The sequence below is a fragment of the Dipodomys ordii genome, unplaced genomic scaffold, assembly GCF_000151885.1.
Source record: "Dipodomys ordii isolate 6190 unplaced genomic scaffold, Dord_2.0 Scaffold14, whole genome shotgun sequence".
In the NCBI taxonomy this organism is placed as follows: domain Eukaryota; kingdom Metazoa; phylum Chordata; class Mammalia; order Rodentia; family Heteromyidae; genus Dipodomys; species Dipodomys ordii.
Window position 1 is genome coordinate 9,860,139 of NW_012267230.1, and position 24,879 is coordinate 9,885,017.

General features: G+C 49.3%; 1 protein-coding gene across 1 annotated transcript in view; it reads right to left on the reverse strand.

Moving 5' to 3' along the window:
* The window catches only part of Snx29 (sorting nexin 29), a 177,355-nt gene that overhangs the window by 106,741 nt on the left and 45,735 nt on the right, over positions 1–24,879 (reverse strand). The window contains exon 10 of the mRNA XM_013011677.1: positions 3,713–3,795. Coding sequence (XP_012867131.1) covers positions 3,713–3,795 — 83 coding nt within the window. The remainder of the gene's footprint in view (positions 1–3,712; positions 3,796–24,879) is intronic.

The following is a 24,879-nucleotide window of genomic DNA, read 5'->3' on the forward strand; positions in this document are numbered from 1 at the left end:
TCTTGAGCACAAAGAGGCTCAGGTATAGCACCCAGGCCCTGAGTTCAAGCCTCACCACCAACAGCAATAATAACAACAAAAAAAGCCTGCCTGTCACAGGCAAAAGGGGAAGGGGTCACCAAACCTTCAGGCAGAGAACTTTCACCCTAAGAGTACCTGTGTGCACAGCAAAGGGCCGCAGCTGTCTGGAAGGATGTGGTCCAAAGCAGTAACAAGGTGGGAGGGTTTACAAACAATTCCAGTTCTTTGCCACTTGACTCTCGCTTTTTCTCTTTTCTTTCCTTCTTTCTTTCTCACTGTTTGTCTGCTGCTATTATTTTGAGAAAGGGTCTTGCTATGTAATCCAGGGTTGGCCTCAAACTCCCAATCCTCCTGCCTCAGCCTCTGAAATAGTAGACTTACGGGCAGGAGCCACCTAGCTGCTTTCTAACTCTCTCCAATGAATATAGCTCTTTTAAAAAGGAAACTAAGCACAAGTTATTTTTCCAACAGCGCAATTGAACAATGACTGCAAGGCAGGCAGTGCTGAGCCCGGAGGCGGCCGGCCGTGGCATGTAGCTCCAAATCCTTTATTTTACCCAGAAGGCAGCAGGAGCGAGAGGACAGGCCACACAACTGTGGAGGCATGCTGCTCCTGACTGCAGTGGAGGTACAGGCACTCAGCTAATGGCATGCTAATGAGACAAGCCAGATGCAAATGAGGGAGAAAGTAATTAAAGGCAGAGCAGAGCATGGTCTAATTGGTTCCACCTGAAGAAAAGAGGGTGTTTTTGGAGAGATCTGATTCCTTTAAAAAAAAAAAAAGTGAGATGACAAGAGAGCAGGGGAGAGGGGTAGAAGGGTAATGAGGAGCCTGGCAGGGCAAGAAAGTGCAGGCACAGTCCCAGCCCCTGCCCCCCCAGAATACCTCACAGCCTGGAACTTGGTAACTTGAGGGGCTGGGTGGGTTGGGGATGGAGTTAAGAAGGGGTAATGCTGATCAAGATGCATTATACTCATGAGTTGACATGTTGAACTGAAACCCCTTTGTAAAACTATTTACAAAGCAAATTTAATACATAACCGGCACACAAAAAGGTCTGGAGGCAGGGCTCAGCAGTAGAGTACCTATTCAGCAAGCACAAGATCCTAAGTTCAAAGCCTAGTACTGCTCCCACCCCAAACAACCAAGTCAGTCTCTGCTTGCATGCAGTTTACATCCTGGTACCTATTTCTTGAATATGTTAATAAAGGAAGAAACTAGAATGTTAAAGAAACTAGAATGTTAAAACAAGGCAGCAATACCAAAGCTCTGGAAGAGACCAAATGGGAGAAAAGGGAAAGCAGGAGCGGCTTCCTGGAGGAGGCAGTAGGAAGTCTTGCCAGAGTGAAGGGAAGGCACACACACAGAAGGAGGAGGGAGATGTCTTCTGAAGTGCAAAGAACAAGAGCAAGACCCCCAGGCAGGGAAGCAACCCAGCCCAGGGGCCAGCTGCATCTCTGTACAGGCTTTCTATTCCCATTCAGGCCAAGGAGAAGAAAACATTTAGACATGCCACTCCTGGCTGAGGTACAAGCCATCATTAACCACTCAAGCAAAGCAAAATGACCAGTTGCCTTAGGAAAGCTGTAATTAGAAACTTAAAACAGAGCACTTTCCAAAACCAAAGTGGCATTTAACAAAACAAGCCACCTGTCAGCTCCCAGGAAGGAGGGGAGCTGGGAACCAGTGGAGAGGCTGATTGACAAACCCCAGGGCGATAATCACAACGCTGAGCCTTCGGGAAGACAAGGATAAATACACGGCTGGCCTCCACCTGGGAGGAGGGAGCTGCCGCACTCCGGATGCTCCCATGCTCCCGTTCTGTTCCTGGGCCTTTGTTTCCCAGCAAACAATAAAAAGGAAATGAACCAAGTGGGGTGAATCGATACTGGGTATTTGCAGGTGATTGCTTCTGCCAGAGTTTAGGAGAAGGAGTGTCCTGCTGGGGATGGAATTGGGTTGAGCAAACACAACCTTACTCTTCCCAGTGATCACCAGACATGGGGGCCATGTCTTGTCCAGAGCCAGGAACCAGATCCTCCTGTAACCATGACCTTTGGTGACGGCACACAGAGGGGCTTGGGACCTTGGGGAGGGGGTGCCTTCAGCAATGCTTCCCCTTCCCACAGGATTTCCACTACCCTTAAAACCAGAGGCAGGGACTGCTGGCCACCAATACCGTATCATACACTGTCCTTCCTTAGATACCGATGACACTTTCCAGGCCTGCTTTGTAATCGGGGCAAGTAGCAATAAGAAGTCATGGGGAAGACTCTGAAAGTCTCCTTCAAGGCTTAGTCCCCTTAAAGAAAGTTTCAAACCCTCAGCTAATTCAGCTGTGAAATGCACTCAGCTCTTCCTACTTCTTGCTACTGGAAATACAGATGTGATGGCAGAGCACTAGCATCACGCAGGTAACATGAGACAAGCACATGAAGACTAAAAGACACACAGAATAACGGGGCTGAGAGAAGCAGTGTGAGCCCCTAGTGGCCACACGATTCTCATCCAGCCTTGGACTACACTGCCTGTTTCCACAGAAAAGTGTCAAAGAGGCCTCCATTGCTGGGGTTTTCTTTTAGGTATGTGGTACTGGGTTTTGAACTCAGGTCCCTATGGTGGCTAGGCAAGTGCTCAACCCCTTGAGCCCTGTCTTCAAAACCACCTTTTTGAACTGGTTATTTCTGAAACAGGCTCTTCACTTCCTGCTCAGGTACATGCTTAGACCAGAATTTGCCTATTTTAGGTTTCCTGTCATAGCTGGGGTCGCAGGCATGCACCATCAAGTTGTCTTGATGACTTCATTGAGAGAAAGTCTCACAGACTTTTCTGCCCATCCCCTGAACTACCATCCTCCTGTTCTCCGCCTAAGGGACTGGGATTGCAGGAATACACTCCCCTTCTCAAGCTACTGTACTGTAAAGTGTATCATTTCTACCTTGCCTCTTCCATGAGTCTAGGCAAGTTTTGAAAGTGTCTACGCTAAGAACCACTGCTCTGTGGGGAAGGAGATGGTGGGGTTCAGGGAGAACTGGCGGAGAAGAGAGGCTGTCCCTTCACTGGGGTTGTTGGGAACACTAACCCTGCAGCGAGAACACATGGTTGAAAATGAGCTGGCACATGGAGGTGCCAGGACATCAGGGCATATCCCTCCCTAACTCCACCATGACCTGGTGTAAATAACTATAAATCTGCCCTAGCGGAAGCGTCTATACCCTGAAATCAGCATACTTGGAGCCTTATCAGCTCAAAGGGCTGATGGTTAAACAACTGCAGGCATGTCACTGCCAATGCTGGGGAGAGACAGAGCTGAGGAATGAAAGAAACCAACCCTTGGTAATAATGTTTGAGCTGCTGGATCAACCCGTGCCTGAGTGTACAAACTCCTAGACATCTAACATTCTGCTGCTCACAGCCTGGCTCAATGTGACTCATTACCCACAAGGCTCATCATCACGCCAGCCTCCAGACTAAGAACACGAACTGATATGATTACTACTGAAAGTCTGGCAAATCCTACACTGTGCTTTCTTTCACTTAGCAAGAATCCTGGGCAGCACCAGACTCCTTCACCTGGACAGGTGCTAGTCAGGAGCAGGACTACCCATGATATACTGAGTGTCCACTGCGGCCAGGCCCAGGGCTCAATGGAAATGTTGCCACCCCTCCCCAGCTCTGGCTCCCTCTCACCTTCAGCTGTTTGGCCTTCTCTTTTCAGCATCTGGACAGCTCCAACGTATTTCTTCAGCTGGACTTTGAGCACCTCGTTTTCTCTGCAGATACAAGAATGAAAAGCAGATTTAAAAACTGAGAACTTGAACCCAAAGTAGGGAAGGGAATCCGTGTAAAGAAAAACACAATTTTCATGATAGAAATATTAACATACTCTTGTTTTCAGAGATCATGGGAAAGGCATCACCAAGGGCATGTTTGTAGAATACCTTCAGGAACTATCCTTTCAAGATGGAGGTAAGCGCAACTAGTCCCACAAACCCAGAATGCTGACGCATGCTGTGCTTGGACTGCCTGAATCCACCCCTGTGTCTGCTCCCTCCATTCACAGAAGTACGTACTAAGCATTGTGCTTAATATTCGCCCTGGAAAATACTCACTATTTCACCAATTGCTTTGTGTACTAAGCGTCACTTGCCAAGGCTTGTGCCCACTGTTTAAACATCATTGCACTAAACCCTCTCAGGAATTCATACACTCCCATCTTACAGAAGAGGAAACTGAGCAAGCGGGTGGGGAGGCCCATGCCTGTCATCTCAGTGACTTGTGACTTCGACACTCACAGGATTGTGCATTCAAGGTCAGATGTGGCCAACTTCGCAAGACCCTATCCCAAAGGGGTGGAAAGGGTGCCACTAGAAACACAACTCATGAAGTAGAGCACATGCCTAACATATTGGAGACTTTGCGTTCAATCCCCAGAACCATCAAAAGGAAAGAGGCAGCCGGCCACCTCCACATCTACCTTTCATAGAGCTGCACAATGGAGCTTCACAGGACCCAGCCGCCTCCTGAGTCCATTCCTCAGGTATACTGGCTGAGGGTCAGGCCAGGGGACGAAGGAGCATCCAAGCACCAAGTGGTCACCACACAGCTTAGATGTCTCACGTCACATCGCTGAGGCACGTGGGTGCTCACCTGCCCATACCCCCTCCACACAAAGCTGCAGTCACTGGCAATCTTCTCCCCGATGTGTGGGGAGGGGATAAACAGCCAAGGTCTCTGAGCAGGGTCCCAAGACCAAGGCCGCCAGTAAGACAACTGCCAAATCCTAAGTCTTGGCCCCAAGGCCCTCCAGCGCTTTCCTCTGTCTCTTTGGGGATACTGTCTTGGTGTCTCCTCAGCTACGCTGCAAAGAGGCATCTCTTCCACACTCTGTGTCTAATCCCCCCGCTTCCCACCCAGGGGACCCAGTGTCTTTCGACATGCTACGCAGGTTTTTCTTTGCCTGCAATAAAAAGAGCCTAAAACTACAAAACTATGATTACCAAAAAAAGTAAAATAAAAGGGATCATTGCAAAATAATCAGAATGCGTATAAGGAGGAATGTAAAAATTAATTGAAAGCCATAAACCTTGAAATAAACCCCATTACTGAGGGTGAAACATCTTTCATGCTCCTTTACTATCTTCTGGTTTTGAAGAAAGCCTTTTTCGTTTATTGACTGCTCAGCTCCCCTCATTCCTTCCTTCCCTCCTCCTCCCTCTCCCCTCCCCTTTTCCCACCACACACAGTGACCCACAGAAACAGCCAGGTGAGTGCATGCCAGGCTCTCTGCCGTGATCAATGTGCTGGTATGGAGGTCACTGTACATGTGAACTTTCATGATCAGATGACTTTCAGCAACTGTGGTCTCACCAAATAACTCATCCCACGAGGCCACTGACTGTCTTCTCACAGGCTCCAGTGGCAACAACAGTTCTTAGTATGGATAATGCCATTGACTTAGCTGAGAACCTACGTCTCTTGTCTCTCGAGGAGATGATTGTCTCAGATACGGACTATGGAAACAGAATGCTAACTGGTACCTCCTCCTAATCCAAAAGGTTAAAAAAGTACAACTCAGAGTGCCACTAGCCCAAAAAGAAAAAAAAGTTTCCAGACTCAGAACAACTAATTTGTGGCCATCTAAGAGGACTTTAATTTAGGCAGATAATCCACATACAATTTGTTGTTCCCATCACTGTGTAGATCTGTTTTGATTATTAAAGACACCTTTCTATTGATGTCTGACAAGTCACTGGAGTTGATGGGTTCACTAATGAGTCCTAAATAATTCACTGTGTGTGAGAGAGGGAGACAATGGAGAAGCCCCACCCCAACAAGGACCTTGCACCTTAGCACCAGATACATCGCCAATATAGGCTCAATGTTCCTTGTCTGAACTGCTGGGGGTGGGGCTCGATGCTACACGTCAAGTTCATTCACATGCACACACACACACACTTCCTCCACGGAGCCCAGAGGGGATTTCATACAGCATTCTTAGCAAGCCTGTGATTTGACCATTTCTGATCACAAGGAGTCAGGTGTAGAATTTCCCTCCCCCAAAAAAGTTACCGATTTTAGAGCACTTCAGACTCAGGGAGCCATAAACAAGAATCATTTTAGGATGCCTCATCAAGATGACCCCCGGGGAGCTGGTTTCTCAGTTTAGCCTAAAGAAGCTCGGGGCAGAGAGGACAGAGGGCCCCACACGATTGCTGCAGAAAGTACTGAACCCTCAACAAATGCTGCTCTGCCACCTGCCACATGACAAGGTAACGCGCTGCTAGACAACTGAAATGGAAGGGCAGAATGTCACAGAGGTGACACTCACAATTAAGTAGGGATTTCAGATAACAGTGCAGAGGGTACAGGTAAAGCAAGGTCTGGGGTGGAGTTGTTTCATGAAGTGGGGGCTCAGGCGGCTTTTCTGGGAGGTGACAACGAAGGCTGGACCTGAAGAAGGCAATGATGTACCATTTCCATGGGGCCTGTGCACAACAAACCATCTGAGGGCCTATTAGCATGCAGTTCCTATTCGGAAGCAGCAGAGGTGCTCAGGATGAGGCACCACCAATACCACCCCAGGCAGAGGCGAGAGGAGGGAAAGCCAGGGAGGCTGGAGCAGCACTTGAGTCCTGAAGTCCCTGAGCTGGGTGCTATTCTCAGTGGGAAGGGAGGCCAAAGAAAGACATTAAGCCAGGGAACACAGAGAGCTGCGTGGTGACAGTACACAGAATGAGGGAAAGCCAGCAGCCTGGAGGTGGCTACTGTGGTCATCTAGGGAAGAAGTGGTGGCTGCCAGGATTGAAGTTATTCACCTGCATGGTTCCAGAAAGCTTCACCAGCTCCCTCCTCCCAGCCCTGCTGCAGCTCCTGGCCACCCTGCCGTTTTCCTTCAAAGCATTGGGGAAGAAAGCAAATCATTGAGTAGGTGGCAAGCACCTCTCACAGTTTCCAATGACTGCAATAATTAATGTTTGTAAGTCAAAGCAATTACATCTGCCCCAATGTCAGAATAAACAACCAGCAACCCCAGACAGCACTCTCAAAGGATAATTACTCCAAACAAAACTATCGAACCTGCTACGTGCATTTGGTAATTCCCGGGCATGAAAACATAGGACACACCCTCCGGGAATTCTGCCTTCCCCAGACATACAAAAACTCGGCTTGAGAGACCTCGGCTCTACTGTTCTGTCAGTACAGAATGCACACTACTTGTGTGCACCACCTGAATTCACACTCAGCCACATCTTCTCTCAGTCACAGTGGCTGAGGGGTCTTTGAGGGGCCAGGTTACCCAAAGGCATGAGGAAGACCACAAAGCAGCCTTCAACAAATCTCAAGAAGGGCCTGTGGGTATCAATCACTGTTCTGTAGTGTATAGGGCCTCTGCTAAGACTTCAAGGTCATTGCAGAGTGTAATACTCTGTGTGTGTGTGTGTGTGTGTGTGTGTGTGTGTGTGTGTGTGTGTTACTGGGGTTTGAATTCAAGGTCTTGCATTTGCTAGGCAGTCTACCTCTTGAGCTATGTCCCCCAGCACTTTTTGCTTTTACCACATTTTGAATAGGGTCTTACTTTTTGTCTGGACCGCAATCCTATTTATCCTTTGGTGCATTGCTGGGATGGCAGACATATACCCAGCCTTTTAGTTGGTTGCGATGGGGGTCTCAAGAACATTTTTGTCCAGGCTGGCTTCCCACCACAGTTCTGATCTCACCACCCACGTCACTAGGATTACAGGTGTGAGGCAACACACCTTGTTTGCATCCTTCTTAAGCTCACCCTGTCACACAACCACCAGGACAAGACACTTCTGCCTTCCCCAGACACACACTTGTAGCTACCACTTGTCCAGCACAGACTGCCGGAGGGGAGAGGCCCAGAATGCAATACTTGCAGACTTAAATATCTGGAGAGAAGTTAACTCATTTTCCCAGCAAATCACAGGGCAACAAGTGGCAGAGCTGGGATTCGAATTTGGGCAATGTGGCTCCAGATCCAGAAGGAAAGCAGCCACTGAACTACCTTTGGAATAATCCTAAGAGGCTGGGGATAAAACCAAGCCAGCCATACAGCCTCCCTGGCAGAGAGGTCAGACTGGGTGGCAAGAGAAGGTAGAGAAGGTAAGGTAGAGGGGAGGCCTTCCACAGGGCCATACTGCTCCCAAGCTCCCTGACCCCACCACACACAGTTCTCTCCAGACTGGACCTGTCTTGTCCCCCATTGGCAGCTGTCAGGGCTCCCAGCGCAGCCCAGATGACCATCAAACTCGGCCCCTGGCCCCCTCAGCAGTTTGGTGCCTCACAGCCCTTCCCTATCAGGTTTCTCTGACCGCTGAGAGCCCCAACACCCTAGTGAACATCCAGGAATTCTCCAAGCTCCTCCTCAAGGGCCATCTTTCCTCTGGGCTCCACTTCTACTGCAGGGGTTTTGACAACAGCTCCTTCCTTGGCTTCTGCTTAAGTCCAGTACTTTGACCCACGTGGCCAGTGCTCAGCTCCCACTGAACTGTGTGATTCCTCAGGGGAGACCAGGTCTCATTTGTCTCTCCTTAGCCCTCGTGATTGTTTGTAAAGTGACGCCTACCTGCGCACAAGAGCGGCAGCACAGGGTTCTGAGCTCAACAGCAGGAGTCATACCCCACTGTTACTTCACTCACACAACACTCACACTTAGTGCCAGGACAAGTGCTCTGGATGTGAATGCTGGCTCCACCTCTGCCTGTCCCTGGGCAGGGAAGTGACTCAATTTACCACTTGCAGAATAGGACAACAGAAGTAGCTACTTCAGAAACTAGAGTAATCATATAGCTGTGAACATGTGTGTGTGTGTGTGTGTGTGTGTGTGTGTGTGTGTGCGCACGCGCATGCGCGTGTAACCACACATTAAGTGGCATATAATAGGCATTAAATCCTCCCATTTGTCATCGCTGTCCATAAACTGCACAGCAAGGCCCGCTGTTGTTCTATTACAAACCAAAGAGGTCTGTTTCCCCCTGGGGGCGGGGGCTGGGAAAGGCCAGGCATCCAATACAGAGTCTTCTTCCCCACAGCTAATCCCTCCCTGTGCAGGGCTGACTCAGGCTCATCTCAGACATGCTGCCAGTTTCCCCATACTGGTCCAGGCCCCTTGGTCTGAGGAGCCAGCTTTTCCGAGATCAAGTACAAAGAGCACAGGGGCCTGTCACCGAGCTGGGGGCCTGTTCTTGATACTCTAAGGCACCCACATGACAACTTCCCTCTGGTAGGCATGAAGACACACAGTGCCACTGCTGCAAACAGAGAACAGGTAACCTAAAGGACTGAAGCAGGCTGAGACAGGAACAGCGGGAACCCTATCCTGGGGGTGGTGTGGAAGGAAAGCGCATCTAAGGCAGCGTCCATAGCTCCAATCTGCCCTGCAGCACCAAACCTCCAGCCTCTCAGGAGCAGCTACGAGTCTGCACTTCTCTGTGAGGTGCTGAGATCTTTAAGCACAGAGTCACCATTTAACATCTCATGTGCCCAACACAACATACTTGTGAGCCAGGGGCTCACTCCCTACCAGGGGCCCTGAAGGGCTACCTCTGCTCATGACTTTGATCTCTTGGCACCATGTTCTGGCATCTGTGAGACCAGAAGACTCTTATTTGGCCAAGGGGAGATGGATTAAAGGCCCTTGAGATCCTGTCAAAAACACATAAACCTGGATATACGAGGAAACAGCTGGAAAACCCAAATTGAAGGACGTTCTCCCTAGCAACCAGCCAGAGGGAGAACACACACACACACACACACACACACACACACACGTACATCAAGGTCATGAGAGACAGAAAAGCTATAGGAGCATTCTGGATCAAGGGAGATAAGGCTGCACGCACATGACCGTGCAATGTCAGGCCATGGACCCCATCCTCCATCAGGCAGAGGAAGGACCAGCCATAAAAGGCTTACTTGACCTGACTGGTGAAGAATGAATATCGACTATTGTGGTTTGGATAGGAAGTATCCACCACACAGGTTCATGAGCTAAAAGCTTGGGTGCCAGTTGATGGCATGCTGGGAAGTGACTGGATCCGGAGGATTAGTCACCAGTGGATTGGTCCTTGATGGACCCCAAAGAGAATGTTACTACTGGGAGGGGGCCTGGTTGGAGGAAGAAAGTGGCCAGGACATCTCGAAAAGGTGCCTTGTCCCCATCCCCTACCCATCTCTCCCCTGGCTACAGTGAGCAGCTCTGTCTGTGCCACTCTGCCACTATATTCTGCCTACCATGACCTCCAACCAAGATGTAATAAATCATAAACTGACATGTGGAATTAAAACCCCTTTGTACAATGGCTTAGCGACAATTTTCAAAATTTTTTAAATAAATAAGTCTTTCTTCCCTTTAAGTTGTTTATGTGAGATATTTGTCAGAGACAAAGAGCTAGCTAACACATTATATTACATAATAATGTCACATTTTATTACATAACACATTACATAATAAAGTTCCTGCACTTTGTAATCACACCACAGCCGTGTTAAAAAGTTCTTAGAGGAAAATAGATGCATGATAATTTAGAGGTAAATGACTTTCATACTAACTCCTAAATGGACTAGGAAAAATATTTAAGGGAGCAAATAGATATGCAGACAGACAAAGTCTATCTCAAATATGGTGCAATGCTAACAATTAGTAAATGCGAATAAAGTATATATGGGAGTTATCATTACCCTCGTAACTCTTCAGCAAATCTAAAATTATTTCAAAATATAAAGTTAAAAAAGAAATTCCTGCAGAGAACAGCCCTAAAAAGTCAAGAAAAATTGCTTAGTTAATATAAATACAGCATAGTAAATGTTAAGGTAGTATTTGGGAAAAAAACAAAGCCAGCTGCTATCATTACATTTAACAACGCAGTAGTTTATGGGGGTACAGCTCTGGCATCTCCTGTGTGACAATTCCATAGGACCACAGAGACAAAACCTAGAAAACACATCACATGATATGGTGTGAGAGAATGAGGAAGTAAAATCACTATTATCATCTGACTGTCCGCGCATGAGGAGGGGAAGGGTCCAGAATGGTTCCTTGCCTACAAGGAAGAGCCAGGGACTCTGGAGTCTCCCTGGGCCCAAATGTTCACTGGTACTGCATCTGCATCTGCATAGTAAATTGAAAACTCAATCTCACTGTGGAACGAGTCATAATAGACTCATTGGATCTTGGCCTCAGGAGACAGCTGGCAAGAGATGTGGACTACAAATGAGATGAGGCTAAAAAGATAACAGCGAAATACAAGGCAGAGGCCAAGAGGCACAGAGAGAGAGAGAGATACAGACAGACAGACACAGACAGAGAGGGAAGGAGGGAAGGAGGGAGGGACTACTAAGGAACAACAGTTGTTACCATAATCAGAGCTGGGGAATGGCAGCTTGTGTGGCCCCTGTGGCTTATAGACTTGCTTTGTTGACCCCCAGAGGGAGAGGAGTAGTGAGAGAGATAGTTTTTAATTAGGTGCAGATAATTAAAAATCAGGACATTTCCCTTAAAGATCTAGGCTTCTCTTGAAAAAGTTGGGAACTGGAGGAGGAACCTGAGTGGCCTCAAGGTGACCCTGGACTGGTGCTGAGCAGATGCTGCTCCTCTAGATGGGGAAAGTAAGTGCTCCAGGTCCCCCAAAGACCCATACATACATACATACATACATACATACATACATACATACATACATACATACATGCATACATGCATGCATACACACACACACACACACACACACACACACACACACACAAGCACTCCCATCTGAGGCCAGTATGGTACAAGAACTCTGGAGTCTAACAACCTCCATAGACAGCTATGGGCTGGGAATTTCAGAGCTAAAGTCAGGAGATGGTATAAAACTAGGTCACTACAAGAGTTTGGGTTCATATGAACAGCCTTCCCTATGGCCACTTCTGGTTCAGTGAACACAGCAAATCTGTTGCCTGCTTGAATATGCACGTTTCCATTGCTGTAAAGTCAGTCCCAAAGGAGCCAGCCACGCGCTCACTCCGTGCCAGAGGTAACCATTATCTTCCCCTGGCAGCTAATGACTGCAAGGACTGACCAAGAAAGAGAAAACAAGGCTCTTTCAGCTGTCTGTCACTATTGCTCGTCTACACAGGACTAGAACCTGCTGTTGTGTGCTCCTCCACCCCACAACTTCAGGACCAGTTAATGAAAACCTGTGAGATACTTCTTTTCCAGAGTCACAGCTTAAACTTGGGATTTGTACTCACTCAGCTTTCTTGCACACAGCTACCCTTTGAGCCAGGCCTCCAGCCTAGCTTTTGGTTAGCTAATTGAAGATGGATTCTCTCAGACTTCTCTGCTAGGATTAGAAGCATGAGCCACAGGAGCCAGGCAGTTAAATACTTCTGAGTAGAAAACTCTTGCTGTCTGTCCTCCAGGCTCTGGGCACCATGTGTCTAGTGTTGTTACAGGTGGCACTCTACATGCCAGTAGGGTTCTAGTGGACTCCAGGAAGCCGAGCTAGGAAGGGATGGTGCCCAGCACAACCCAGGCAGGCCTGACAGCACCCAGGCAGAGGCGGTGAGGGGGCACATGAGCCTTGCTCACACGCAATGCAGGCAGAAGAGAGCTACACAATGTGTGAGGAACAATGAGTGTGAACGAGACATGAGACTTAATGCAATTATTGTCCCTGTCACAGCAGTGATGCTGGGGAAGCAGAGGAAAATGTCCTGCTCCTAGAAGGTAAATGCAGAGATTCAGGGGAAATACTAGATGTAGGGAATGACTTTCAAACATTTCTATGTCTGTGTATGGGTGGCTTCTGCCTGTGTTTACTTATTTAGGAGAAGGGATTGTTTAGGAAATGTAATTATTTAGGAACGCCAAGACAAGCGTGTGCAATGGTCCCCAGTGGAGAAGCTGAGCAAGGGCACAGGGCCAGGTCCATTGGATTGGCCTTGCTCTTGTTGGCAGGAACAGCAACTTCTCAACATCTGCCTCTCCCTGATGGGGAGCCAAGGAGACAACTTAGACTGGCAGTGACTTCTGGGGTACCAGCAAGCACTTTGCTGGGCCCTGGGTGGCAGGAGCCACTCCCTCAGCCCCCCACAAGCCTGTGCAGCCCTGGCTTTGCTGGGCTCAGAATGAACAGGCTGGTACAGTAAGCACTTCTGTGGAGCACAATGGGCCCTAATCCATTGTCATCAACTGGCCTGGGACCCGCTGCCTGCTGGCCTTCCATTTCACCCTCGCCAGCAGCTTCCTATCTTTAGGTTTGTCCGGTGGGATTACTACTAAGGGGGATTTATTAGTACCATTTAAAACACCTATTTAGAAAGGGATTCTGGAAAGATGTCAGTGACGGCAACGTCATTTCTTAATCTTGCTAAATCCTCCGATGAAAAAGAGAAAAACAACAAGACAGCAAAAGTGAAAGCCATGGCCAGCAGTGCTGCCAAAGCTAGGGACAAGGCACCCCTGGGGCCCCAGACACAAGCCAGCAGCCACACACCCTGAGATCTAACCCCCGGAGCCACCAGCCAATGACCCCATCTCCAGGGCCATCGGCTGAAACCCCAGGTGGCCTGTCCTAGAGCCAGCCTCTGTCCCCCACACCACAGGGAACCTGAGTGTGGCTAAAAACCAATGGAGACCAGCACTTGAGAATGGGACTCAGATGCTCAACCCCCTCCTGGCCTGCATAAAACACACAGAGGAACCTCACATAGCTTGTAGGACACATACAATCTATAATGTACAGGACACAGGCATGAAGGTTATCAGCCTGACCAAAGACCCAAACCAGGGAGCAGAAGAACCAAGACCTAGATCTGCACCTGTTAAAACACTGGGCGAACACATACCACCAACAGTATTTAAGTCTGTTCCTAGCACTGTAAGGAAACATCACAGACAGGGTCCCAGAAACAGTTGTGGAGGCAGAAGATCAGCACCGAGTTGCTGCTGGCTTGCTGTCTCTTTTACTGCCAGACATCTGCCTCTCACTTGTGGCCTTGTATGACTTCTGTGAGTCCGGTGTCTCTCTCCTCACAAGAACTCTAGTCCACCTGGCTCAGGGCCCACCTTTACGACCTTCATTAACTTGAATTACCTTTTATAGGCCTATCTCCAAATATAGTCATATGGGAAGCTGGACATGAATTGGGGCAAGGGGAGCTATCATACTTCAGGGCACAACAGTTAGTGACCCACTTTTTTTTGGGGGGGGGTGTTGGCCATGGGGCTTAAACTCAGAGCCTGGGGGCTGTCCCTAAGCTTTTTCACTCAAGGCTAGCACTCTACCACTTTGAGCCAAGGTGTCACTTCTGGTTTTCTGGGGGTTAATTAGAGATAAGAGTTTCATGGACTTTCCTGCCCCGGCTGGCTTTGAACTGCAATCCTCAGATCTCAGCCTCCTAAGTAGCTAGGATTACAGGTGTGAGCCACCTGTCTTAGTGACCGGCTTCTGACAGGGGCCAGCCGCCTGCTACAAGTATTGAACAGGGGAGGTAAGTAAAATGCAGCTAACTAATAGATGAGTCAGAATGTAACTAATCCTTGAATACCAACCCTAAAAACAGAATCATTCCATTTACTCCCAGAATCATTCCAAAATAATTACTCTCCTTTCAGAAGTTACCTAAGCAATAAATGAAACATAATTAAAATTTCTTGTTAGATCTCTCAGGAGAGGACAGACACTAAGCTATTTACCACAGGGCCAAGAGAACTGAGTTCTTAAAAATACAAGCCGGGCACTGGTGATTCATGATTGTAATCCTAGCTGTACAGGAGGCTGAGATTGGAGGATCACAACTTGAAGCCAACCCACACAGGAAAGTGTGAAACTCATCTCCAAAATTCCACTCAAAAAAAGCCAGAAGTGGCTCTATGGCTCAAGTGGTAGAGTGTTAATTTTGAGCAAAGAAGCTCAGGGACAGTACCCAGACCCTGAGTTCAAGCCCCAGGAACAGTACTTTAAAAAAAAAAAAAAAGGAAAGAAAGAAAAAAAATACTAACAATATTTTCAGTATATAGAACCATTTTCCTCCCTTCAAAACCTCCAAAGAGCAAAGTCTCCAGACACAAGGTCCCCTTGGGCACACTGCCTACTGCAGGGAACGGAGAACAAGCCGCACAGCCCGGATTCCATTTGCAGGTCGCTTCCTAACCTTTTCATCTTTTTATTACACATTATTCATACAGCGTCCACAGTGTTACCATGTGGAAAATGAACCATTCCTTGCGTTTTTAAATGAGCTCTGAGCCATCTCTCTGTCACTTTGAGCTTCGACAGTTGGTGAATGGCCGCATAAGGCAGTCTTTTGTCCATCCACATTAATTCCTTTCCCAGTCCGGTCTGGGTCAGCCAGGAGCTGAAGCTGCTGCCGCCGAGCTGGCAGGAATCCACAGCCATCAGCCTCCTGATCCTCACCTGTCGGAGCCCACAAAAACCGGATTCTTCCTCCCCTGCCTCTGGCCACCAATCAGGATAAAAATCCCCTGGGCCTTATCTGGCCAGAACAAGACCTTCTTGCCCGCACCTTCTATAGTCCAGCTGCTCACAGGGCAGCGCCACGTGCTCTCCTGCTAGGTTTCATGCTGCTGCCAACGTCATCCCCTAATTCCAGCAGCTCGGGAACAGAGAGACACCCTGGGCTGGCTCCTAAGAGGGGGCAGTGGAGCAAACCTGAATCACCAAGAGCACACCTTTACAGCCCGAGGTAGAACAGATAGGTCTGCCCTTTCCCACAAGGACTTGAAGAATTCAGGTTAGATTCATAGAATGCCTGGCAAGCAGCAGAGGGGTGGCAAGACAAACTTCCTCCCAGACTTACCTCTCTCCACCTCCCAGCCCACCCCCCACTTTTCTGGAGGGAGGGGTCAGTCGTGGGGCTTGAATTCTGGGCTTGGGCACTGTCCCTCAGCTCTTCAGCTCAAGGCAAGCACTCTACTACTTGAGCCACAGCGCCACTTCCGGTTTTCTATTGGTTAATTGGAGATAAGAGTCTCACTGACTTTCTTGCCCAGGCTGGCTTTGAACCGTGATCCTCTGATCTCAGCCTCCTGAGTAGCTAGGATTACAGGTGTGAGCCACCCCCCACTTTTAACTGCCTTGTTTTATTAAGAAACGTATCCTAGCTAACAGGAGACTGAAATCTGTGGGTTGAGGTTCGAAGCCAGCCCAGGTAGACAAATTCTAGAGACTCTTATCTACAGTTAACCAGTAAAAAGTAGGAAGTGGAGGTGTAACCCAAGAGGCAGAGCTAAAGCTGCGGTGTGAGGCCCTGAGTTCAAGGCTAGAATAAGAGGAGAGTGAGACCTCATCTGGGCTCAAGGACACAGGCCAGCCTGTCCCATTGTGGAAACCTAATGCCAACAGACAGGGGGCACACGTGAGGTGGCGGCAACTCAGAGCAGCAATGTGCCAGAAACATTCTAGGTACTCAATAAACTCAATCTGGCACAATCAGAAAGGCCACAACTAATGGTGGGTGGTGCCCCTCCCAACTCTGAATCATTAGCAAGTGCGGGCTGTCTGATGCCAACGGTGGTGGTGGTAGGAACAGTGACAGAATTGACTCTGCCAAGAAGAAAGGCAGCCAGGTGAGCCAGAAGAGTACTGAGAATCCACTGGGCCCACAGAGACTCTATGATGTGACTCCTAGACAGTCTGAATGGCCAGACAGGTGGCCTTCTGGTCACCTCTCTGTGACTGACCCATCTGTCTCAGAAAGTTCAGACAAGGACCATGGAGTCCTTCCCACTATGGGCCAGACAAGCAGCTGGAGGAGTCACAGGCCACTGGAGTCAGACTTCTCAGGAGACAGGAAGACAAGGAAAAACCACATAGCATTTCCACTTCCAAATGGGGACACTGACCTCACTAGCTGCAAGCTGGCCAGGGAGGCAGTGTTTCTCATCACTCAGCAAAGCTGAGACTTCACCAGACCTCCCCCATCAAGTGAAAAATCTATGTACAAGAGAGACGCAGCAAGCTAATGAGCCATACGGGGAGTTGTAACAAGGCCCCTGGCCCACCCCATCCTTTAACCACTAGCCAAGTGCACAGACAACCCAAAGCAAGGACGGAAGTGACTGTGGCTTCAGAGTCAAGCTCGAGACATGTTTTGCAAGATAAGCATACACACAACAGTCCAACCACAGTGACGGTGATTAAACTCACAGTATTATGTTGGACACAGGATTTTCTAGAATTTCCCTATTTTAAAGGAATCCTTGCATACCCAAGTCTCTGCCCACAGCTACTGATAACAGTAACCACACAAATATATACAGAACCTCCCAGGCGGAAAAAGCACAAGGGATTCTCACGACTTCCAGGAACTGTGTTTATCTAACAATTTGTCCTCATCCTGGTCCCCCCCCACGGAGAGTTGCCACCTGGGAAGTGGGCGGAGAGAGGCTGGGATGAAGTGAATCAGAGTGCTGCCACCTCCTCCCTGGGCTGCAAACCCTGGCTATGCACCCTGAGACTCTGTGCCTCCAGCTTCGCCCCCCTCGGCTCCTTCAGCTGGAAAGGTTCCTCGTCCCCACCTTCACCAGGCTCGTGGCTCCAGCTGAGGCTCAGCACAAAAGACCCCACCTGAGCTCATCCTGACCTGCCACCCCAGGCCCATCTCAGCTCCCCAGCCACTCCTCCTAATGGGCTACCTGCTCTCAACAAAAAGCGCCCAGCCTGCACCCCATCTGCATCACAAGCACTCTGCTCCATGCTCAGCACACAGAAGGTGCTCAATAAACATTTGTTTCATTGATCATTAAGGTGACTCTCTAACCACTTTTGAACCAGACATATGTCCGTAATACTGCGGCCGTTATTGCTAAAAATAATTGTCCCTTGGCATCCACTGGGGCTGGTCCCAAGACCCCAGCTCACTCGTGTCTGTATTGTTTATAATACCCATTTCAGGGCAGTGCCTAGTGTCATACTGTGTAGCTTAGGGAATAACAAGGTTAAAAAAAAGAGAGAGAGAGATACAATTTTTTTCCTCCAACATTTTCAATCGACAGTTGGCTCAATCATGGATATGGTACCCACAGAGAGAGGGCAGACTATAGTGATATTAACAGCTGCTACGGGCCAAACATTTGTCATGCGCTGAGCATTACAATGAACACCCTTATCCAGTTCTCCTAGCAACCCTCTAGCCCTATGAATATTAATGTCAGTGTTGGCCTATGAGATGGGGCAGAGGCAGGTTGAGCAGACGTGAGGCTAGCAGGTGTGAGGCCAGGAGCCGGGGCCGCCCAGCAGTGTGGGGCAGAGCTCATCACCTCTAGCTGATCTGGCTTTAAGACCCAACTCTTCCCAGTTGAGCTCTTTCCGTGTGCCACCTGTGCTCTCAGGTCCTTAACCTAACACACTTTGTCACCTGACCTGGTCCTGAGCAATTAAATTTTACACTTGATGGCTCATATTCTATTTCTGAAAATACAGTTTAAAAAAAAAAAAAAAACTATGAGCGGGGCAGAGTTGGTACAGGCCTGTAAGCCCCACATTCGGGTATTCAAAGCCAGCCTGGGTTATGTAGTGAAACCTCGCCCCAAGAATCAAACAACTTTTTTTTTTTTTAATTTTCAACTACAGTGCTGGGGTGTGTGGCTCAGTGTTAGAGCCCTGGTTCAAAATACAATAAGTTCTGAGTTCCATATCCACCACAGAAAAGGAATGACTTGTTTTTTTCTTTAACTGGATATGTTCATCTGTTTAGCAGGAGGAACTCCCCTATTTCCAAAAGGTGGGAACAGACCCAGCAACCACAGCAGCCCCTGGGGTTGTGTCTCGAGCGCCCCATCTGGCTACCATGTGCATAGCCTAAGCTGAGGGGGTCTTCTGCGTTGTAGATTGGGAGATACCTGTGGAATCCAGTCTACAGCAGAGGCTGTGGTACTGTGGAGGCCGAGATACAGTGGAGGCTGTGCTAGGCTTGGGAGGAGGGACACACAGATGACTGGAGCAGCTATAACCGGCGGCTCATGCCTTTCATCCTAGCTACTCAGGAGTCTGAGATCTGAAGAACATGGTTCAAAGCCAGACTGGGCAGAAAAGTCCATGAGACTCTTATCTCCAATAAACTACCCAGAAGTGGAGCTGTGGTTCAAGTGGTAGAGTGCTAGCCTTGAGCAAAAGAAGTTCAGGGACAGTACTCAGGCCCTGAGTTCAAGCTACAGGACTGGCACAAAAAATAAAAATTAAATAAATAAAAAGAACACATCTCCAACATCATGTGAGCTAACCACCCACCACCCTGCAGAGATGGGCCTCTGTTATGGTTTGAATGTGAATGGAAATATCTCCCAGGTTCAAGTGCTTACAGCTAGCTCCCAGGCTGGAGGCATTGTTTTGGGAGGTTCTAGAAACTTAGGAACCTTCAGAGGTGGGGCCCAGTCAGAGCCAGGAGGTCACTAAAGGGTGAGTCCTTTGGGACTCTACCTTGGTCCCTAACCCCTTCCTGTTTTCTCCTTGGCAGATTCTCCACCACACCAGGACTCTGTCCTCAGCCACTCTATGCTGCAGGGTGACTGGTTTGTGAGAGACTGAGCCCTAGCAACACTCGCGGCGCCATGAAGCATCTCTTTTCCACCTCACAAGAAGTTACCGCGTCGCCGGAGTTCTGCCGTGTGTTCCGGGCCTGCTTCTCGGAGGCTGAAGCTGACAAGCTCTTGACTCACTCGTGGTGGCAGTGTGACTCGGGAACAGTGTGGGAGGCCGGAGTGCGAAAAGCATGAATAAGTGCACTCGTATGAATTTCACCACCCAAAATGAGAAAATCCTACAAGCAAACACCCAGCCAAGTGCTCGGGCTGCCTGTGCAGCTTTCGAATGCAAGCCCTTTCCAAGAGAGAACTTAAAAAATATATACGCTATCAACCAAAAAAAGAACATACTTGTAAACAGCACGAAGTTATCTCAAAGTTGTAACACTAGGCTAGAAGGAAAATGTAGTGGCTAAAGTTCCCAAAACCTTAAAGTTAACTCAATCAAGGACTGCTGGGTCCACTTTATATCCTTATTACAAACCAGTTCACTACTGCATGGCCCTTTTTTTTTTTTTTTTTTGGCTAATCCTAAGGCTTGAACTCTGGGCGTGGGCGCTGTCCCTGAGCTGCTCTTTTGCTCAAGGCTAGAGCTCTCCACTTGAACCACAGCAGCCACTTCTGAGTAGTTTATTTGAGATAAGAGTCTTGTGGACTTTCTTGCCTGGGCTGGCTTCAAACCATGATCCTCAGATCTCAGCCTCCAGAGTAGCTTCACAGGCGTGAGCCACCAGTGTCTGGCTTGCACAGGTTTTCTTAAACTGTCCTAATAATCCTTAGCTTCCTATTAATCTAAAGTCTTGGCCAACTGGAAATTCTACTTTCTAAATTCCTGGAGGTATCAGTAGCCTATTTCATACCTCCTTTCCCTACACACACACTTACCTCAAGCCATATTCCTTTCTATCTCAGGGCTTTTACATATGCCCTACCTTCTGCCCAGAACAGACAGACAGACAGACAGACAGACAGACAGACAGACAGACACACACACACACACACACACACACACACACACAGTCCTTGATTTTATTAAACTGATTTGTTAACTCAACTCCAGTAAAATAAGGCCAACAAATTGGGAAATGGGAAGAGCGCTGAACTGGGAATCAGACCTCCTGTATTCTAATTTCAGCTCCACTACTACCAAAGCAGGCAACTTTAGACAAGTGCCTCAGTCCCTCCATCAAACCCAATCTTGAGAGCTGGCTCCTTTTATCTTTCCATCCCCACCCCCAAAATGCTTCCCGGAGGAGGAGAGATGTCTTCCCCAACAGACACTGTCTACTGGTCCCTATAGCCACCATTTATTACTGTCTTCTCGGTCGTTAGGACATGTGGGGCCTGGCCAATGCTTCTCTCTCCTCCCTCCCACCCACCAGAATGTCTGGAGATCCTCTCCTCCTCACACCTGACCATCCTCTGCATCAGCACATACATCGCACCAGTGAGCTAGACACACAGCTGCCACAGGGAGCCAGAGACGGTCCAGGCTGGGGACCAGTCCTGGGCCTGGCTGAAGAAAGATTCAGCCGTAACACACATCGTTGCGAGACCCCCCCAGATCAAGACCACTCTGGAGCAAGAAGACAGTGAATGGTCCCCCTGCCTCCTGCAGCTCAGGGCCTCCAGCCCGGTCCCTACACTGCTCTCAAGGAAGACCCTCAGGGACCAACGGGTGTTTCAGTTCCACACCCTTAGTGAGGTGGCGCTGTCTGTGGGACGACTAAACCAGAAGGTGTCTCAACAGTCGGGGTCCTCCCCTCCTGTCACTGCACCGCAGAGCCCCTCAGACACACCACGCTACTCTGTGCTCCTCCAGACGCCTCCTCTCTGCCACCTCACCTCACCCACTTACCAAGTAACCAGAGATCTCACGGAATCACCCCTGACCTTCCTTCTCCATGATGCTGGTCAGCAGAACCACAACCATCACTACAGGTTTATCTGCACTGGGGGGCCGAGACTTGGATGTCAGCAGTGGGACCATACAGGGCAAACGTCTACGTGTCCACAGTCACATCTCACCATGTGGCGGGCCCCATGCAAAGCACTGGGCCCACAGCAAACAAGGCAAGGAGACCCCAGCGCTCATGGGCATCTAGACTGGTCCAGACATGGCAGACTATGGCCCTCCAGCCAAATCCAGCCTGCAGCGTTTTCTGGCTGCTTGACTTGGTTGTTTGGGTTTTTGTTTTTGTCAGTCATGGGGCTTGAACTCTGGGCCTGGGCGCTGACCCTCAGCTCTTCAGCTCAAGGCTAGTGCTCTACCACTTGAGCCACAGTGCCACTTCCTTTTTTTTTCTGCTTATGTAGTGCTGAGGAATTGAACCCAGGACCTCGTGCATGCAAGGCATGTACTCTACCACTGAGCCACCTTCCTGGCCTTGACTGGTTGTTTTTTGACTGGGGTTTGAACTCAAGGCTTCAAGCTTGCTAGGCAGTTGCACTACCACTTAAATCACACCTCCACAGCCCTTTCGGCTCCAGTTATTTTTTTTGGGGGGGTCCGGTCGTGGGGCCTGAACTCTGGGCCTGGGCGCTGTCCCTCAGCTCTTCAGCTCAAGGCTAGCGCTCTACCACTTGAGCCACAGCGCCACTTCCGGCTTTTTTCTTTTTGCTTATGTGGAGCTGAGGAATCGAACCCAGAGCCTTGAGCATACAAGGCAAGTGCTCTACCACTGAGCCACCTTCCCAGCCCTGGCTCCAGTTATTTTTGAAATAGGGTCTCACTTCCTGCCTGGGCCAATCTGGACATCAATCCACATATTTATGCTTCCTTTAGTATCTGGAAGGATGAGTGTGTACCATCATGCACAGCTCTTGTTCAGGATGAAGTCTCATAAACTTTTTGTCTAAACTGGCCCTGAACCTTGATTCTCCCCATCTCAGGCTTCCATGCATGAGTCACTGTTCCTAGCTTCATTTCTGTTTTGAATGATTAAGCTGATCTATTTATATACCTGCCACAAGTTTCCCCCAGCTTGGTTCTGTGAAGGCATTGTAGTTCATTGATGTGTGCTTCGTGGCTGTTTTCTAACTACAACAGCAGACTTCAATAGCTGTGAAAGGAACCATATGGTCTACAAAACCCAAAGTATTCACCCTCTGAACTCTAACAGAAAGTGCTTGCCTCTGGCCTGCTCAGGAGGATGGAAGTTCCCTGACTGAGCTCAGGCAACCAAGCAAGTAAACAATCATTTCAGAAGGTTGAAGAACTGTAAAGAAAATAGGCACAGCACCAAGACAAGACAGAAGGCTATTCCAGCCAAGCCCTCCAAGCCAGCAGGCACCTGTGCCCAGACCGGGCATCCTGACAAGGAGCCAGCTCTGCTAAGGTCTGGGGGAGGAGCGCTCAGGAAAGGAATGACCACGTGGAAGACCAGACACTGGAGCGAGCCAGTGTTCAGAAAACAGATGGCACCAAGGGGCTGGCTGGTGCTGGCTTTAATGAAGTAACTACTTATGCAGAGACAAGGTGAAGAGAAACAGAGTGGCTGGCAATATAGAAAGGATGGCCCCATGCTCTACCAGAGCTGCAAGGATCAGGGAATAGCAGGTATTGGAGCCACATGACAGGAGCTGGGACATGCAGTATAGGAACTGGAGCTCTAGCAGAGAGGAAGATGGAGGGGCAGAACCACATCCTGAATTTCCTCTTGCTGGGCCTGCCATGGGCCAATGGACCAGAAGCCACAAGTGGAGTCCATCCAAGCCCTGCTGGCATCAATACCACACCCACCAATCATCAGATTCGGGCTGTGGTGGTTTTAGCCAGACCAGAGCTCACCGTTGCTTGGCCTCCGAATCACTTGTTGGCAATTTTGGACTGGCCTTTCCCTTCTGGAAAGGGACTTGCTGACTAAAGTGGCTGCCTAACTATTGGGCATTCAAAGAGTGACATTATTAATAATGCCATGGCACGGATAAAGGAGCAACAGGCGATTCTGCCATTTCCACCCTTCCCTAGAAGATCGTGAGGGGCACTGAGCCCAGTCCCCACGGATTCTGCCTGATCTAGGTGACACTGAAAACAGCCAAGAGTTTAAAGTGGCGTGGCCCATAGGACCCAGAGTCCTACCAACTTGTGATGAGACTTCAGCATCACCCTCAAGAGAGAAACGTTTAATCCCAGACACCTAATGTCAAATCTAGCAAATGAAATGGAGAGAATCCTCCAATCCCGTGTCTGTTCAATCTGCAGAGAAGAGGCCAATCACAATGCACTAAGCCATCCTCTGAAAGAAAGCAGGTGGGGACCGAGGCCAGCTCCCCACAGTGCCCAGCAGGCTGCGCAGAGAACCTGGGATTAGGCAGAGGGATTAGCTTGGCAGGGAGTCCAAGTACCAGCAGAGGTGCCAGCTATTGCTGGGAGCCAAGAAGCTCTTTGTCAGACTGCTGTCCTCAGCAGGGGTCACTCGGAACCTTCCTTCAGACTAATTGCTCAGCTTATCCACAAGAGGTGCTTTCTAGCAACACCTACACCATATTAACTCAAGAGCTTTCTGACAGAAGGTCTACACCAAGAGGCAGGTGTGAGGTGGGCCTCTCTCTTCCCCCATTACCTGTGGTGAGAGAAGAACACAAACCCTCCAGCAAAGGCGATTTGCCTGGAGTCAGGAGCACGTTGACAACCATTTCCTGGGCAGAGGGAATGGGGGGTGGGGGGGAGCAGAAGACATAACTTCACAGCCCAGCACTGAGCTGACGCCATTTTGTTTCCTCCCCACGTCCCCATGTGGATCTTACAGGCAAGGAAACAGGCGTAAAGATGCTCAGGGTCACACAGCACATGGGGAGGAAACCCAAGGGACTCAAGTCATGTTGCACGAGGCTTCTGCCATGCTGGCTGCCCTCCCAGCACACAGCTAGAGAACTGAGTAATGATGCGCCCGAGTACCTGCGCCCTGGGGAACCAGACCACACAGGCCCTGCCTGGTGTCCGCATCCATGACGTGAGTATGAAGGGCTCTAACCAGTGCTCCCCCGATCCGCCTCGGCTGAGAACTTGTAACGCTGCACTGCAGTAGGAACCATAGTGCCAGCCGGGGATGCTGGGAACACAACAAAGATTGAAGCACCAGGGCAATCCTGGAGACCTCCCCGAGGAGGTGCCTTCACAGCTGGCTCACTAAGGATGCAGACAAGCCTAGTTTGGACCTAAGCAAGAAAAGACAAAGGCCTGCAGGGCTTGGAGAACAGCTGTGTGTCTCCACGTCTTCACACAGAATGCCCTCACGCGAGGGATGTGGGGTCAGAGGCAGGCCTTCAGCCCCTGGATTCTTCACTTCCCACCTCACATGTG